The sequence below is a fragment of the Leptonotus elevatus genome, chromosome 1 (assembly GCF_054856555.1).
Source record: "Leptonotus elevatus isolate MCC_2025b chromosome 1, RoL_Lele_1.0, whole genome shotgun sequence".
NCBI classification, from domain to species: Eukaryota; Metazoa; Chordata; class Actinopteri; order Syngnathiformes; family Syngnathidae; genus Leptonotus; species Leptonotus elevatus.
The window spans coordinates 34,317,270-34,333,905 of NC_141239.1; the positions used below are offsets into that span (position 1 = coordinate 34,317,270).

At 38.5% G+C, this 16,636-nt stretch overlaps 1 protein-coding gene across 2 annotated transcripts in view; it reads left to right on the top strand.

Annotated features, from left to right (window-relative positions):
* pappa2 (pappalysin 2) overlaps window positions 1-16,636 on the top strand; it is a 50,042-nt gene that overhangs the window by 10,176 nt on the left and 23,230 nt on the right. For both annotated transcript variants that reach the window (XR_015097045.1, XM_086094459.1), the window contains exons 5-14: window positions 1,353-1,501; window positions 4,145-4,284; window positions 4,515-4,668; window positions 4,853-5,045; window positions 7,082-7,215; window positions 8,311-8,493; window positions 9,006-9,309; window positions 13,005-13,133; window positions 13,213-13,298; window positions 14,940-15,136. Coding sequence is in view for 1 of the 2 variants with exons in the window: in XM_086094459.1 (XP_085950585.1) it covers window positions 1,353-1,501; window positions 4,145-4,284; window positions 4,515-4,668; window positions 4,853-5,045; window positions 7,082-7,215; window positions 8,311-8,493; window positions 9,006-9,309; window positions 13,005-13,133; window positions 13,213-13,298; window positions 14,940-15,136 (1,669 nt within the window). In the remaining variant the exon portion in view is untranslated. The remainder of the gene's footprint in view (window positions 1-1,352; window positions 1,502-4,144; window positions 4,285-4,514; window positions 4,669-4,852; window positions 5,046-7,081; window positions 7,216-8,310; window positions 8,494-9,005; window positions 9,310-13,004; window positions 13,134-13,212; window positions 13,299-14,939; window positions 15,137-16,636) is intronic.

A 16,636-nucleotide genomic window follows, 5' to 3' on the forward strand; every position in this document is an offset into this window, starting at 1 on the left:
TTATCTTTCCGTTTCCTTTGCTTACCGTTGATGGAACAGGGCGGTAAAACATTTGCTTTTACGATGTTTGATGTCACAACACCCCTTGAATTGTCTCGTGGAACCCATGCTTCTATGGGTCACAAAAAAAAAACATGAATGGAATGATATACATACTGTATCCAAACCCAAACACAAGCTTTAATTGTAGGCGTTTGCATGTGCTAACATAGCTGAAGTTGCTTGTAGAAATGGGACTCAAATATCGTGAAGTTTAAGACTGTAAATTCTCAAGTAGTGAGGAATATAATGTTACACATGCTAGTATTTATGTGGTCCAAACAAGACCAGACATAAATTTGTATGATTCGTTTTTATGACCAAACATTTCACCCTGCACTGGAGGATTTAGGAGTGGTAAATCTATAGAGGTGAAATAAAATAAAAATAATATAGCCACTATTGTTGCAGATCGAGTGTTGCATACTAGGGTCTGATCATTTCAATCTTTAAAAGGTCCATGATTTACATTGAAGGCTGTAAAGAATATTGACAAATGAAAAACATTGTCAGTGCATTACCTCTACTGGATTACAGTATCAGTCAGTATCAGTAGTCAGTATTTCTGGTTAGGAAATCCTTCCCTTTCACCAAAAATATGAACAGTTTGATGTACACTGTGGACCCATAAAAATCAATCATTAAAATGTGGCCCAATTGACTGTCAGTACTGTCTTTGGAAAGAGTATGCTCTTCACTTGTCTGATTTAGGTGCAGGCAGAGTTATTTTCAGTTCCAACCCATGTGGCAGTTTGAATGTCTCTTTCTAATAAAAGGCCACCAGTCCAGGCCACCTTTTGCCCACAGTCAGCTGGAATAGAGCACCCTGAACAAACAGGATAAGTAGTAAGGAAAATTGGTTGATGACTCAGTCAAATTTTTCACAATTATTATGTAAGTGTTAAATATAAATTGTACCTGATTAAAAGTTTGAAAACAAACAGCCTATTGTACTTAAAAGTTAAAAACAACAGAATTGTACTGAGGCATTGATTTTTTTTTACATATCACTAGAGGGAACCCACTTACAGCAATAGTACCAAACTTTGAGAATCACTTCTTTAAGGGAAGCCATGATTATGATGTAACCTGTGACAAAAATGACTTTGACCCCCTTGCCTTGTATGATGATAAAAAACAAACAAACACCCGACCTCTCGCTGGAAAAGATTCCAGCCCCTCCATGATCTAGCATAAAATAAGTGGTATAGAAAGGGGATGAACGTTCAGGGAGCCACTTTGATTTGAATTCTCATTTGTTTGAATGATTGTCACCAATAAGTATTTTTCTTTCACCTTTTCCTCCTCAACAGGGCCTATATGAGTGTGAAAGAGCTTAAAGAGGAGCTTCACCTGAGTGGCACCGACACCCTTAATGTTTTCTTTGCCAGCAACTCTGTACGAGAAGAGCTGGCGGGAGCTGCAACTTGGCCATGGGCCAAGGAGGCGCTTACACATCAAGGTAAGACAATGATATTATTTCCACCAAATAATGGAGAGGGAGAGAGAGGGGGGAGAGAGAGAGAGAGGGAGAGAGAGTTAATGACCTCACTTCTTTGGTTGATTTAATGGATGGATAAATGGAAGCCATTTGATTTACAGAAACAAGTTTGGAAGATACAGTCTTTGATAAGGTTGAAATGGCGATGGTGAAATGTGCGTAGTTCTTGTTCTCTCATTTAGCTCTTCGGTTTTTGCATTTGGCATCTTCTATTATGGTGTATGCTTTGTTATTGTCCAAACAAGATGGTGAGCACAAGATTTCCTGGCATATTGCCACTTTCCTCTCCCAATCATTAGAGCACTTTCCACTGGAAAAGGCAAACCAACCCAACAAGAAAACATAGATACACCAGTGTGGGCTCGGTACAGTTGCCACGCATTCTCACTAAACAGCTGTTCCTAATTAGTTTTTTTACCTTTCCTCTTTTTTTGTGCCACCACATTGCACCAACATAACACAAATCTTGTAGAATCTATGCCAAGGAACACTGAAGTATTGTTTTGACCTTTGGAAAGTTAATATATACATGCAAAACCTTTGTAACATTCTCCATCTTACAGAATTTCTTTGATATGGATTGACAATGAATGACATCAGCATTCTATTTTTGTAGAGTAGTTGTAATTCTGACTAATGTATAGAAACAGAGAGCACAATTATTGTATTTAACATTTTATTTCTCAATTGTCCGTCATGATCTAAATTAAATAATGAATACAAATCCAACACATCTGGTTGACCACATTTTGAAGAACTCATCTTTTTCCATTTTCTTGAAACTGTACAATTTGACCCAAAGGACTAATGTATGGTTAAGCAAGATATCTTGCCTTGGCATTTTAAGTACAAAAGGCAGAGTTGACAGTCTGTATGCTACAAAGTCATCAGACTTGGCTCAATCGTGTGCAACTTAAAATTTAGGGCAAAGGGCCTGAATATGGACATAACTGTTGTAATTTTGTGGTGTTGGTGTCAAAACGTGAACTCAACCCAAATGCTGATAGCATGGAGGCATACATTATTTAGAGTACACTGCGGCTGCTTGCAGCGTGCTTTTACCGCTCTGACTGTGGAGACAAGGTGAAAGTTACACACTTAAAAACAGTTGGGTTACAAATAATCCAAATTGGTTCATTTTTAAGCTAGCCGCTAGGTTATTAAGGCACCATTATTTAATGGATAATGTATGCAGCTGTGTCAGCCGTAGCGCCCAGCCAAATTCACAAAACACTGCACATTGCACAATCAAAGTTGTATGCAGTACTGCTCACTTTAAATGGTGCAATGATTATCTGCTTCATCTGCACAACTGATTTTATTGAAATTACTGCGCTACTTGTCACGTTATCTTTACTTGGTGACTTTCTGCATTTTTTGCACAGATGTCATTGATTGGTATTACAGCACTAATGGTACCCACTCTCATTAGGTAAAGAATCTCTGTACTTATGTGTCACGTCTTTGTTTGTTTTAGTTGTCATAGTTACTGCAATAGTAGTGTAGCCACAGAAAAATTGCAAGTTTTTACTTGGCCAATAAAGATGATTCTGCTTATGATTCTTTTCCATTCCATTGTTATTAGTTTAGTAAAAAGTCCAGTGCTGATTTAAACTATTTTTCAGAGTTTATATAGCTCCACACTTTCCAGAGTTAAATCAACACTTTAAAAATGGTTACATATTTGACTTACGAAGCAGAGTTAAATTAACACTACAGGAGTGTTCGGTATCGACCGAGGTCGATAGAAAATCTCAGAAACGTAGGCTCAGGTAAGGAAAATATAATAACATATAATAAAAAATGCTTGCACGCAGGCAAGGACTATCAGACAACGAAAAAACACTCGCAAAAGGCAAGGAATAACTAACTAACGGAAAACGCTTGCAAAAATGCAAGGATAATACAAAGAACAAAAAAGGCAAGGACTACGAAAACACAAATATAACCAGGAATAAACCAAAAGACAAAAAAAAAAGAGCACGACAGGGCTGAGATCCGAACCATGACAATAACTCTTTCAGACGCAAAGTTGACTCGTAAAAGGTTTGCCTTGACTAATTGAAAACACCTCTTTTGAAGAGAGCATTTGAAGCATGTTACGGTTGACCACAGACTCTTCTCTGAGTGAAAATGACTTCATGGGCCCAAACGCCCAAACCCTAGAGGTAAGCAAGGCAAAGGAGGAGGGAAATGCACTGACTTGTCTCTCAAACTGGCGCAGGTGCAAGGCAGAGTTAATTAGTTAGTCAACAGTTACACTCTGTTGAGTTAATCTCAATCTAGGTGATCAATAACGCCTTCCCTGGACACAATTTAAATGTTACAATTCCACTTTAGGATTTAAAATGAACTGCCACAAATTTAACAAAAAATTTAACATTTTAATACAAATGATCATCTCACACCTTTGCCAGTGTAAGCATTTGGGATTTTTCTCTAAATGAGGTAACCGTAGCGTTCATCCCTCTGGTAGAGATAAAGGCAATTAAGAGTTTAGTCAAACAGACTCTGATAATTCAACAGTCAGTCTATTCACTACAATTTAAGTCATAATACTGTAATACTTAAAGCTTAGTAAGAATATTTAGCTCTGTTCCTCAGGTGGAATGGTGCTGAGCCCATCCTACTTCGGCACAAGTGGACACCACAACACTATGATCCATGAAATGGGCCACATATTTGGACTGTACCATGTCTTCAAGGGAGTGAGCGAACGAGACTCCTGTGATGACCCATGTCAGGTGAAACTGCAATCTGCACCTTTAATGAGACTTTGTTTACATTAGATGGTTCCACATTTTCTTTATAGAGGAAAAAACATTAAATTGTGAATTCATGTGGAAAATTGGCTACAGCCTTTTTTCTATATTGAAAAATAAGATGAAAGAAATTGGCTTGTCATTTGTTGTCTGTGTAATGTAAATTTCATTTAATTGTGTTTGTTTATTTGTTCTGTCCTGTGTGTATGTAGGAAACAACCCCATCCATGGAAACCGGAGATCTTTGTGCTGACACTGCACCAACGCCCAAATCCAAAGCCTGCCATGATCCAGGAGCTGTAAATGATACATGTGGAGCCACCACGTATCAAGACACCCCCTATAGTAATTACATGAGTTACACAGGTGAGCAAATTGGTAAAAAATTAGTACGAGTGCTAGACAAAAATACATTTGATCTATCTTACTTACCACCTTCCTCTGAATATTTACCATACCAGCTACTGGATGAAGTTGATGAAGGTTTGAATTTGAACATAATTCCGAATGATTACTTAATAAATGTTCTTTTTTTTGTACCATTTAATAGATGATAACTGCACCAATCATTTTACTCCCAACCAAGTGGCCAGGATGCACTGTTATCTTGACATGGTCTATCATAACTGGTTGACGGAACGTCGACCTGGTGTCATCCCTTTGCCAGCAATAGTGACTGACCAGAGTCCAGATTCAGTCTCTATTTATTGGGGTGCACCATTAACGGGGCCACTCTATGAAAGGTACTGAACTGCATTTTGTATGTTTTTGATTGTTTTGTTTGTGTTACACTAATCCCTGATTGTGCTTTAAATTTAACATGGCATCTTGAACAAACATGATTGATGTGGGTATATCATTACACCTATGGTGTGCTGTTAAAGTACTTGTATAATAAACCAGTGAAGTGGATCACTAATGGCCAGTGTTGTCACAGATTACTTGATAAAGTAATGTGAATATTGATTACTGATTACTCCTCAAAAAAGTAATCTAGTTACTTTACTGATTACTTTATTGACAAAGTAACTGAGCTCTGGCATGCTCTTTCTCGAAGTATGATGAGAAAGACACTGTGTGGTTCAGCTCAGCATTATTGCGAGTAGGAATATTTTTTAGTGTAACGAATTAATAAGTGTGTTGTGTGTTCCGGTGTTGCCATTTCCGTTTAGCATTCTTATATCCTGTTAGTAAACGCAACACAGGTCTCGCGGGAGAAGAGGGACGTTACGTGCGGGTTGGTTACATGTGTTTGGTCTTGGCTTTTTTGCTAGCCCTCGTGAGTTGTATTTCCATTTTCCGGCGTCGGCTACGACCTACAGTAGCGTTTGTTAAGATAAATAAAAGGGTGACATCCCAACCAACGTTTGCTGGTGGCGTTCTTGCAAGACGTTACACTATTATTGCACGGAAAGAGGGCGAGTCAACAGTACTCAATGGACACATTTCCTCTGTAATATATCGCCCGACCAACTTTTTTCAGCTCACTCCCACTTGCTCTTTTACTAAAATCCAGCTTCATCTGTTTGCGTGCCAGGGGGGGGGGGTAAAGTCCCTGTAGAACTACTGGCTGTCTCCTTACCTGTCGGCTTTGCTTCAAGTTGTATCGCGCTGTGCTGTGATAACAAGTGTTTCCTCAAATTGGATGTGGAGTTTTTAGCTTTTGAGCCAGCGCAATGTTTGCAACGCACTGAGAGGTTTTTGTCATCTTTACTGGAGAAAAATGCGAAGTAATGGCTGTATTTCCAATAAGCAAATGCACCCGTTTCTACGTCGTGACGCTATTGTTTTGGCCAGACTCCGAGCGCTCACGCATATTGGTACACAAGACCCAGCGTTGCGTCTTCCACTGAGAAAACGTGACATGCGATGTGACGTCACTCCCAAATGCAAGAGAAACATTTTCTCCTCGAAATTATCTTCAAAATGGACAACAAAATATTCTACATACATTATGAGGTAATAAAAAAGTAGTAACGTACAGCCACTTAGGAAAGTAACTTGAATCAGATTACAGGTTTGGAAGAATGAACGTGTTAGATTGCTCGTTATTGAAAGAAAGTAATCAGGTTACAATAATGTGTTACTTCGTAATGGGTTAGTGACAACACTGCTAATGGCTAATAAATATGTCAAGACGTTTTTTAACTATCAAACTCATTATGCTATTGACAAAATCGTATTTGAGTTAATTCATTCACATTGTTTTACTTGCAGCTGTACGCAAATGTATCTAATTTTTAAACAATCACAATTGCCACTTAAAAAAACAAAAGGTTTGATTTTGAATCAGTAAAACTTGCTACCTTTAAAAACAAGTGAAATCCACAAAGCAGCTAGCCCAGTGGTTCTCAACCGTGGTCTTTGAGTACTCCAATCCAGTCTATTTTTCAGGTCTCCTTCAGCCAACACAGGTGTTTCAAACGATCAGCTAATCAGCAAGCTCTGCATAAAGTCTGACAATGCGACCCTCAGCTGTGTTGGCTGAGGTAGACATGGAAAACAGGCTGGATAGGATTACTCGAGGACCGGCAACTTCGGCTAGAAACTACGCCACGACCAGGATTTATAACTGCTTCTCTTTTTTTTTTCTTTTGCCAATCAACCCTCAAATGACATCATGCATGCTAATGATTTGACCTAAAATCTTCTGTGGCTTTGAAAAAAATAAAAATAAGTCTTACAAATTTTGACCAAATTACACATTGATGTTGTATCAAACATGGCCCTATTATTGATGCAAGCAAAAATAACCCTAATGTTTTTTCTCCTACCCTAGCTCCCCCTCCCACGTGGCTGCCGTCAACTGTGGGGAATGTGAGAAAGACGGTGTTTTCCACCAATATGCCTATGAGGCGGCCTCATCTCGCATCTGTGACACGTCTGGCTACTGGGCACCTGATGAGGCTATTGGTCAGTCAAACAATTGATGCTGGTTTACGTAACATACAGTTAGTGTTAAGAAAAAGTCTTATAGGCCACCACTAACTTTTTTTTTTATTATGTACCTTTTCCATAACATTCATCTTGACATGTAAGTGAAGGTGGGTAGATACAGCATGAATATGAAAAAAATAGGATACCAATACCAATTTTCACAAAACTTTGTGTAGGAGAAAGGGTAAAACGAAAGATGATCTCAATCTGGATGGAGGTACAGATACAGTAATATATATTTTAGGGATGTTCGATACCACACTTTTTCAGACCGATACCACTACAAGTACTCAACTCTTGAGTAGTTACCGATACTGATACCGCTATTACTTTTGATACATAAAATTCGAACCCTACCCCGCTTCCCCCCAAAACAAAACAAAACAACACAATGACAGATACTTTAAAGAAAGACCTATATATCCCAATAGTATAGCATTAATCCTGAAAGTTGCGTCAAATTTATAGTATTTTTCAATTCTTCTCATTCTGAATGTCTAGTTCCTGAATGTAAAATGGCCACAAGAGGGAGGCTGATACTGGTATCAACCACTGTCACAAGTACCTATACTGTAGCACGATACCAATACCTGGTATTAGTACTCGCCCGCTCCTGCATGTTTTATAACCCCCCCACCCCTTTTTTTAAACAATTTTAGTCACTGTGGAGTCAATGCACCTCTCCCAATAGTGATGGTAATTCTGGCTCTCTTGGCTCTGCTCTGCTGGTCTGGTCTCCCAAACAGCTGTTCAGACTTTTTAAATAAATATATTTATTACCAGAAATAAATTAACATAAAATTATGCATTTAAAAATATTTATTAAAGAAAGCTTTATTTATTTGCTCTACATAATGATACAAAAATATTAAATCCAAAAATCTCAACTATTTAGAATTGAATTCTTAATACTTCAGTGACGGGCCAATTCTTGCCTGCAGGCCATACATTGGACATCCCTGGTCATGTCTAAATGTAATCAATACTAAACTGATTGACTGTGATACCACGTCCAAATACTGTATGTTACATAAGAAAGAAAATATTTTGTGTTGTGTTTTTAAACTCCAGGCCCACCCGATGTTGAGCAGCCATGTGAGCCGAGTCTCCAAGCATGGAGTCCTGAACTCAGCCTTTATGATGCTAATGTAACATCACCTTGTCCTGAAACAGAGGGTTGCACCCTTACGCTGAAATTTCGCTATCCCATTGTCCCACATACTCTTACTCTCTGGATTACATTTGTCTCAACAAGTAAGTCTCACTTTATAATTTGTATTGTACAGTGGCACACTATATCAACAATAGAACATTTGTAAAGTTCTATGCTTTCAAACCTGTGGGAGTTTCGTAGAAGGCTTTGTTTATTTAGAAAGACTGGCCCAGTTCAAATCCATAAAGGCATGCTTAGATGACTTTTGCATGGGAAAATAGTATAGTCCAGAATTATTTGGACCGTGACAGCATTCATATGATTTTGCCGTCATCTATCACCACAATTGATATATTGTGGTATGCATGATATGTCTGGTAAAATGCCCCACTGTGCACTTAAATCACAACTTGATGAAGGCAAATCTTTGCGTGGTGTTTAACGTTGAAATTATAAAATCCCGTAATTTTCAAAATGCTTTTAAACCTAACACTATAGAGTATCTGCTATGTAAGAGTTAAAACCAAACGCTATTTAGGCTTCTATAATAGTATCCATGTTTAAATGAATACTAATGGGTATTCATCCACTCCATTCATCTACCACTTCTCAGATAATCCTGCTATTGCGGACATAGAGCTGATAACAGACACAGGTAAAACTATCAACCTTGGACCACAGCACGTCTTCTGTGACATGCTCTTCACCCTGCGCCTTGATACCAACAATGTTGCCATCAGTGCCATAAAGCTCTGCACCTTTGATGAGAAGATGGAGATTGATGCCGCAATGTTGTCTTCTGGCCCCGGTAGTCATTTCTGCTCTGGCTGTCAACCTTTGCTGTATCGGATTCACCGACGGCCACCCTTCAACAGCAAATTGCCATCGCCTCAGACCCAGCAGACGTTCACGGACAGGTGACTTTGAAGTGATTATTGATGTATGATGTAACATTTCAAAGCTGACCAAAACATTAAGGTGAAGGTAGAAGTAAGTCTATCAGTTAGCACTGAACTCTGTCAAGGCCAATTGTATGTTGTTTTTTAAATTTTTTATTATTCTATGAATCATTCTCCCTTTAGGAAAATTATTGGTCGCAGTTGCAGGTTTTTTAAATTATTTTTATAGAATGAAGGGTTATATATATTTCATAATCTTTTTCTGTATCAACCTTTTGTGGTGAAGAAGGAGTGGAGCCAAAAGGCAAAGCTCTCAGTTTACCTGTCGTTCTACATTTCCATGCTCACCTATGGTCATGAGCTCTTCATAGTGACTAAAAGAACAAAATACAGGATACAAGCGGCCAAAATTAGTTTCCCCCAAAGGGTGTGCAGGCTCTCCCTTAGAGATAGGGTGAGGAGCTCGGTCATCCGGGGAGGGGCTCAGAATAGGGCCGCTGTTCCTCCGCATCGAGAGCGGCCAGATGAGGTGGCTCGGGCATCTGATCAAAATGCCTCCTGGACACCTCCTTGGTGAGGTGTTCCAGGCACATACCATTGGGAGCAGACCCTAAGGATGACCTAGCACATAGTGGAGAGACTGTCGCCCAATTGGCCTGGGAACACCTCAGGGATATATGTCCAGAAGGGCTGGACGAAGTGACTGGTGAGAGTCAAGTCTGGGCTTCCTTTCACCAGATAAGTGGAAGAAGATGGAAGGATGGATGATGGATTGACAATAACATTGCAACAATTACTAAAAATGTTGTAATGTTGTACTCATTAATTTTTTTCTAGTATGCACTATGTAAATTCTGGTTAGGGTCATAATATGCCTCATGCGTCTCCTAAAATCAAGTCATATATCAACAGGAACACTTCACCTATATAACACCAGTAACGACGTGCAAGTACAAAATGAACTGGTGGGAGTAGAATTATGAGGAACTGAAGGTCAATTTAGTTGGAGTCTGGGAGAATAGTGATTTTGGCAGGGACATAGGAAGGAGCAAGAAATGATTAATCACAGGTGACAACCTGAAAAGGGAATGAATTAAATTGTAAAAGATAAGAATCAAGAAAAGAGACTAAGAATGAAGTGGTGCAAGAGGGATTGGGGTGGGATGAGAAGTATCAGCAGCAGAAAAAGCAGCATAAACGCCAGTATATTTTGAATCAGAACCAATTGTGCAATCAAAGGCAATAAACACTAGTGACTGCTTGGATTTAGTCTGGCAATTTACTACTTCAGTAAGTGTACTGTGGTCAAAACAGACAGGCATGTTTTGATTTATTTGACTGATTATGAGCAACCAGTCCAGGGTGTACCTTGCATCTTGCCCAAAAGTCAGCTGAGATAGGCACCATCTCACTTCCGACCCTAATAAGGACAAAGTGTATAGAAAATGGAAAACTAATTTGTTGGAATATAGATGTTTCTGGGGTTGATGAAAGATTCTGGTTGGTAACCTGGTGGGTAGTAGGTGATGTCTAGTCGGTGCTGGATTTCACTTTTCTTTCTTTTCTTTGATCCTTACTCGGGTCTCCTGACAACTTCACGACTCTAGCTGGATTCTGAAGTATTCGGTTTAGGTGAACGGTATGGGATTTTTAATAGGTTTTAGGTGAATTAGTGAGTACACACTCACATGCACGCACATATGCACACACGCACACGCACATTCTCATGCACATACTCACACACATACAAAAAAAAAGAAAAGAGAGCAAGGACGATGACATCGAATTGGTAAGATTACCGAATGAACAATACGGAGCTCTCTCAGAAAAAAGAAAAACGGATGGTGAGAATAGTGTATATACGGATTTTGATTAATCAAGGAGAATTCAATGTACACTGCTGTAAATTTTTGTTGCACACCATACAGAGAACCCGACTACACGTACTGTAGGCATGCAAGGAAAGATGTCATTGTGAATGGGAGATGAAGCCAAGTGCTGTTCTGCTTGAGCTAAGCTTCTAGAATGCAGTCTTTCTCAAAAGCATTTGTGCAAAAGACAAAAGCAGTTTTGTTTACCTTTACTAATTTCGGCGTCGACTGCCGCCTTCCAACGCCAACACTAGTAAAGGTTAAAAAAAAACCAACTACAAACTTTTGTCTTTAAAAAGAAAAAAACAAAACTCTACGAATTTAGAAGATGAACTTTTGTAAAAATTTTAACCGGTGTAGTGGTTTGTTGCCTTGCAAAAGCACACCCAATCAGTTGTGAGGATGCAGACAAGCATCTTTCCAGCAACTAGTTGCTATTTTATTTGTTTTCCTGTCCGCAGCCAGACTTAAACAGTGACCCTCAAGTTGCAAAGTGCAAATCCTACACATGCATCGTACCATAACGGACGCACGATCGGGTATAGAAGGCGGTGTCCATTGGTCACTCCATAACGGCCAATTTTATGTCATCTGCAAGTGGAAATCTTTCAATTCCTTTTAAATGTACTTTGCCAATCACATGGATGGAGACCACGTGCGTCATGCACTGAATTTAAATGGAATGACGGGAGCTGCTTCCATCCTCAAATTTCCTGATGGACAGTCCACCCTTGACCCTGGCATATTTGCTAGTCAATCATATGATGCAACTAAGCTAATAACCATCAACAACTATCGGCAATTTAAAATCTTTATTTAACCTAGCATGCAAGTTTTTGGAATGTGGGAGGAAACCGCAGTATCCAGAAAAAAAAGATGGAAGAGAACATGCAAAAGCCAAAAACTAAATTCACACCCAGAACTTCTGACTGAGAGGCTGACCTTCTAACCACATTTTCACCAGGCTGTCTGGCCTTAATATCACGGTTGAATATAAAGTTAGAGCAATGAAATAAAACCAAAACACAAAGTGAGAAGGTAACACACTATTCTGTAGGCTATACACTTGTAAAATATATAGACTCAAGTGTAATAAAAATAAACGAATAAGAAAACATTTCCACTTTGACCAAATGCAAACTCTATTTATGACAACTACTGTACCTGGCCCTACAGTGTGTACCTTAATGGACCTAGTTGAGGTCACTGGCTGAGAGTGAAAAGTTACATTTCTCATATTTTTACATTCTTCTTCTTTCTTGGGTTGTTGCTCCTTCAGCCATATACCGAATTGGCCCACATTCTTAGAAAACATAACTTGCTAAGTTTAAACAACTTTAGTCATTTGTGTTTTCTTAAGTTGTTCTTTGCTCCCGCCCGAACCACTTAGACATTTATTCAGAGGCCAAACAGCAACAGTAGAATAACACGAGGAACATTGACCCAGAATGTTAACCCCCAAACCCTTTGTTTTTACGTGTTTTAGATTGTGTAGATCGTGACGGGGGTTTTAAATGAGCATTTGCTAAATTCTGTATGCGCAACATCAGCTGCTAGCTCTGCTTAGTGTCTATATCTAATTCATTGTCCCTGTTAAATAAACTAATACAATGAAAATGAAATGAAGGTCCTTGAATATTGCAAGATGACATATTGAGGGATGCATTGACTGGGCAATGTATTTTGGAAGAATTAGGAATGAATTTCAAGACATATTCTGCCCAACATTCATATCAATGTTTTATTGACTGTGTAAATGTGTTTAATGTGCAAAGCTATTGTGAAGCGGGACTTGAAACTTCATCTATACATCTAATCCCAAGTCAATGTTTTTCTCTCTAGATCTGTAAAAAGGGGAGAAAGGTACGAGTACATGATTCAGGTGGAGATTCATGGTCTTCTCAGTGATTCCTCCCCATCCCTTTTTTACACTCATGGGCAGCCCTACTGCGGAGATGGTGTCATTCAAGGGTATGCACACTTCAATGACTATAATGTGAATATGCAATCTATAAAGATGAAGCTGGTAGTGACTGTACTGTATCTGTAGGGCAGAAGAATGTGATGATGGTAATCTGTTAGATAGCGACGGCTGTTCTAAGAAGTGTCACAAGGAAAAGGGCTTCAACTGCATTGGTGAGTCTCAAGAAGCAGTGGTAACACTTTATTAATATAAGAACATTCATCTTTTCATCTTGGTTGGGATCCTTGCTACATTTGGATGCAAATTTGGCTGTATTAAAACAAAAAAACAAAAACAAGCTAAGAAGAGGAAGTGAACCTTTTATTCGTGTTCTGAAGGGTTCCTTGTAGACCAGGGGTCACCATTTCCGGTCCTCAAGGGCTCCAATCCTGCCTGTTTTAGATGTTGCCCGCCTCCAACGCACCTGATTTAAATGCTCAGGATCTTTAACCGGTGTTAAACAAACAAACAAACAAACACATAAATAAAACTACCAATACTTGAATCACCCAGCACAACCATAGTCAAACTACTACTACTGAAAGGTAATTTCCAATACCCAGAAGACAGACCTGTTAACAAATGCCGTTTGCACAAGCTTAATTTAGTAAAGGGAGTAGCAGAGAAAACCTTTGCTTTCTTGATTGAGTCGTGCCATAACACATGTTGATTTTTACAATAACATACAATAAAACACAGATGGAAATCATTATAGCATTAACAATTCTGTAGAAAACACGTTAAGCCAATTACTCTCACTTTACACGTTTTGACTTAATCCAGATTTTTTCCCCTTTGTTAAAAGAGTAGTTCTGCATGATTCATGTATCCAATTAACCCTCAAAGTTTATGGTTAAACATTTGTTCTGTCTGTCTACAGTTTTGTGCAGCATGAAATTAATTAATTGTACTTTAAATGGACTATACCATGTGTTGTCCAATGCTTCTGTACTCCTTATTAAAATTAATTATATATTCAAAATACAGTTTAAAATGATAATAATAATATTTTCAGACAGGTATTTGCTGGATCTACTCTCCTGGTCCATGTGATCAAATCAGATTTAAGGCCTACTGTATATCAATGCATTTCATATACTGTAACTCAGAACTATATGACTTCAATTATGATAAGTGATATGACTCTATATGATAGGGTTGTTACATTCATGTCAGTCCTGTGAGTACTAAGCCTCTTGCCCAAAGTCACCTGCCATAGACTTTAGGACAAGCACTATAGCGAAAGGAAGGAAAACATGAAAGATGCTCTAACTGCACATAAATAACTGAACAAGCATCAACAATGTGCAGTGATACAATGGAAATAAACAAATAAATAACACAAATATTTAACATAAAATTTTTTTTAGTTTCTCCGCACACCCCGCGACCCTGAGGAATAAGCGGTTCAGGAAATGGATGGGTGGATGGAAACCATTGAGTTGGCCTCGACTGATATTTTTTTCTCTTTATTTTTTATACTGCCGTGACACACATCTAAATTGTGCACTTGTTAACCTCACGGTGTAAATCCAGCCATCATGACAACTGAGCAAAATTGTCCTGGTGTGGTCTTCAAATATGAACTGAAGTTCAAACATTTTTTTCTTGGAGTTATTTAGTGTCTGTTGTCACAAAGGCTGACATTGTAGACTTGACGTGGCTACCATTAACTGTGGCCAACCAAAATACAATTTAGATTTGCGCAGATTTGGTTCGCTGACAGAGATTTGGATAAAATGTCCTGCCAGATGTATAAATCGGGATATTTATTCTTTAATAAATCTTCCTTTCCTATGCTCCTTTTCCAATAGGTGAACCCAGCCAATGTTACGTTTTTGATGGGGACGGCGTGTGTGAAGAGTTTGAGCAGGTTTCCAGTGTTCAGGACTGTGGTTATTTTACACCTTTGGGTTACACAGACCAGTGGGCATCTACTGCTACAGCTTCGCATCAGGACCCTGACCACTGTCCTGCCCACGCTGCCACTGGCGAACCATCATTTAAAAAAGTACGACACGTAAACCATTAAACTTAGATGGCTGTAAACGCCACATGAGACCTGTAGTGGCACATTAATTAAAAAACAAAAAAACAAATTCACCACACAAAAAACGTAATTACTACAGAACAGTGTTATTATAGTTTTGGAATTATAGTTAGTTTTTATTTTATTTTGGCGTTTTGTTTTTTAAATTTAGTTCGTTTTAATTAGTTTTCTAGGCGGCTGTTAGTTTTTTTATTTATTAGTTTTAGTTATTTAAAAAATGCTTACTTTTAGTTAGTGTTAGTATTAGTTTTTGTTTTTAAAAAGTGTTGTGTATTACTTGTGTGCAATATTTAATAAATAAATAAAATAAAAAATGCAACGCCCTTCTTACCTGCCGTTGCGTTTCGGCTGAATTAAATGGAAAAGCAGGGAAGATGAGCCTAAAGTCAAACACGCATTTTTGTCACCTGGGAGTGATGTCATCCAAATGTGCTTTTCTATTGGCTGCTGCTAGATGACGTCACTTCTCCGCGACACACTGTCAAATGTTCTTATTTTGGTTAATATTGAAATAAATATACTTAAATCACATTTAAAATCAACCCCAGAAGCTCATGTATTAAATTAATTACCAAAGATGAAAATTAAGTATTTTTTTTAAACTATAATTATAGTTAGTTTTAGTTAGTTATGTAAATCTAAAATGTAGTTTAGATTTCATTTTTTTAAAAAGCATTTTAATTTGTGGGCGGCACGGTGGCTGACTGGTTAGCACGTCGGCCTCCCAGTGCAAAGGTTGTGAGATCAAGTCCGGGCTTCGGCCTTCCTGGGTGGAGTTTGCATGTTATCCCCGTGCTTGCGTGGGTTTTCTCTGGGTACCTCCCACATTCCAAAAACATGCATGGCAGGTGAATTGGACACTCCAAATTGTCCATAGGTGTGATTGTGAGTATGGTTGTTTGTCTCTGTGTGCCCTGCGATTGGCTGGCAACCAGTACAGGGTGTACCCCGCCTACTGCCCGAAGCCAGCTGGGATAGGCTCCAGCAACCCCCGCGACCCTTGTGAGGACAAGCGGTACAGAAAATGGATGGATGGATGGATTTTAATTTGTATTTTATTTAGTTATTTATTTATATTTCATTTTTGTTATTTAGTTAGTTTTAGTTAACTAAAATAACCTTGCTACAGAACCCATGATCTGATTTTTAAACTTTTAGGTGCGTTTCAAGTTGAAGTGGCCATTCCTTCCGGTCTCAGTACTTTTGCAAGTTGTCTTTTTTGGGGGGTAATTCACAATGCTAAAGTTACATTAACCTGAATTTTGAAATCGTGTGAAGTCATCTTGAAATCTGATGGAAAATAATCATTTTGTTTTCTTCTTAATTCTTGTATTGATTGAGTTAAAATGAACCTTAAACCAACAAACAATATGCAATAGAATGTACATATGCAGACTGATATAGGTTTAATTTTTATTTCCTTATAATGTCTCAGCAATTACGGGCAAGTTAGCACTAATG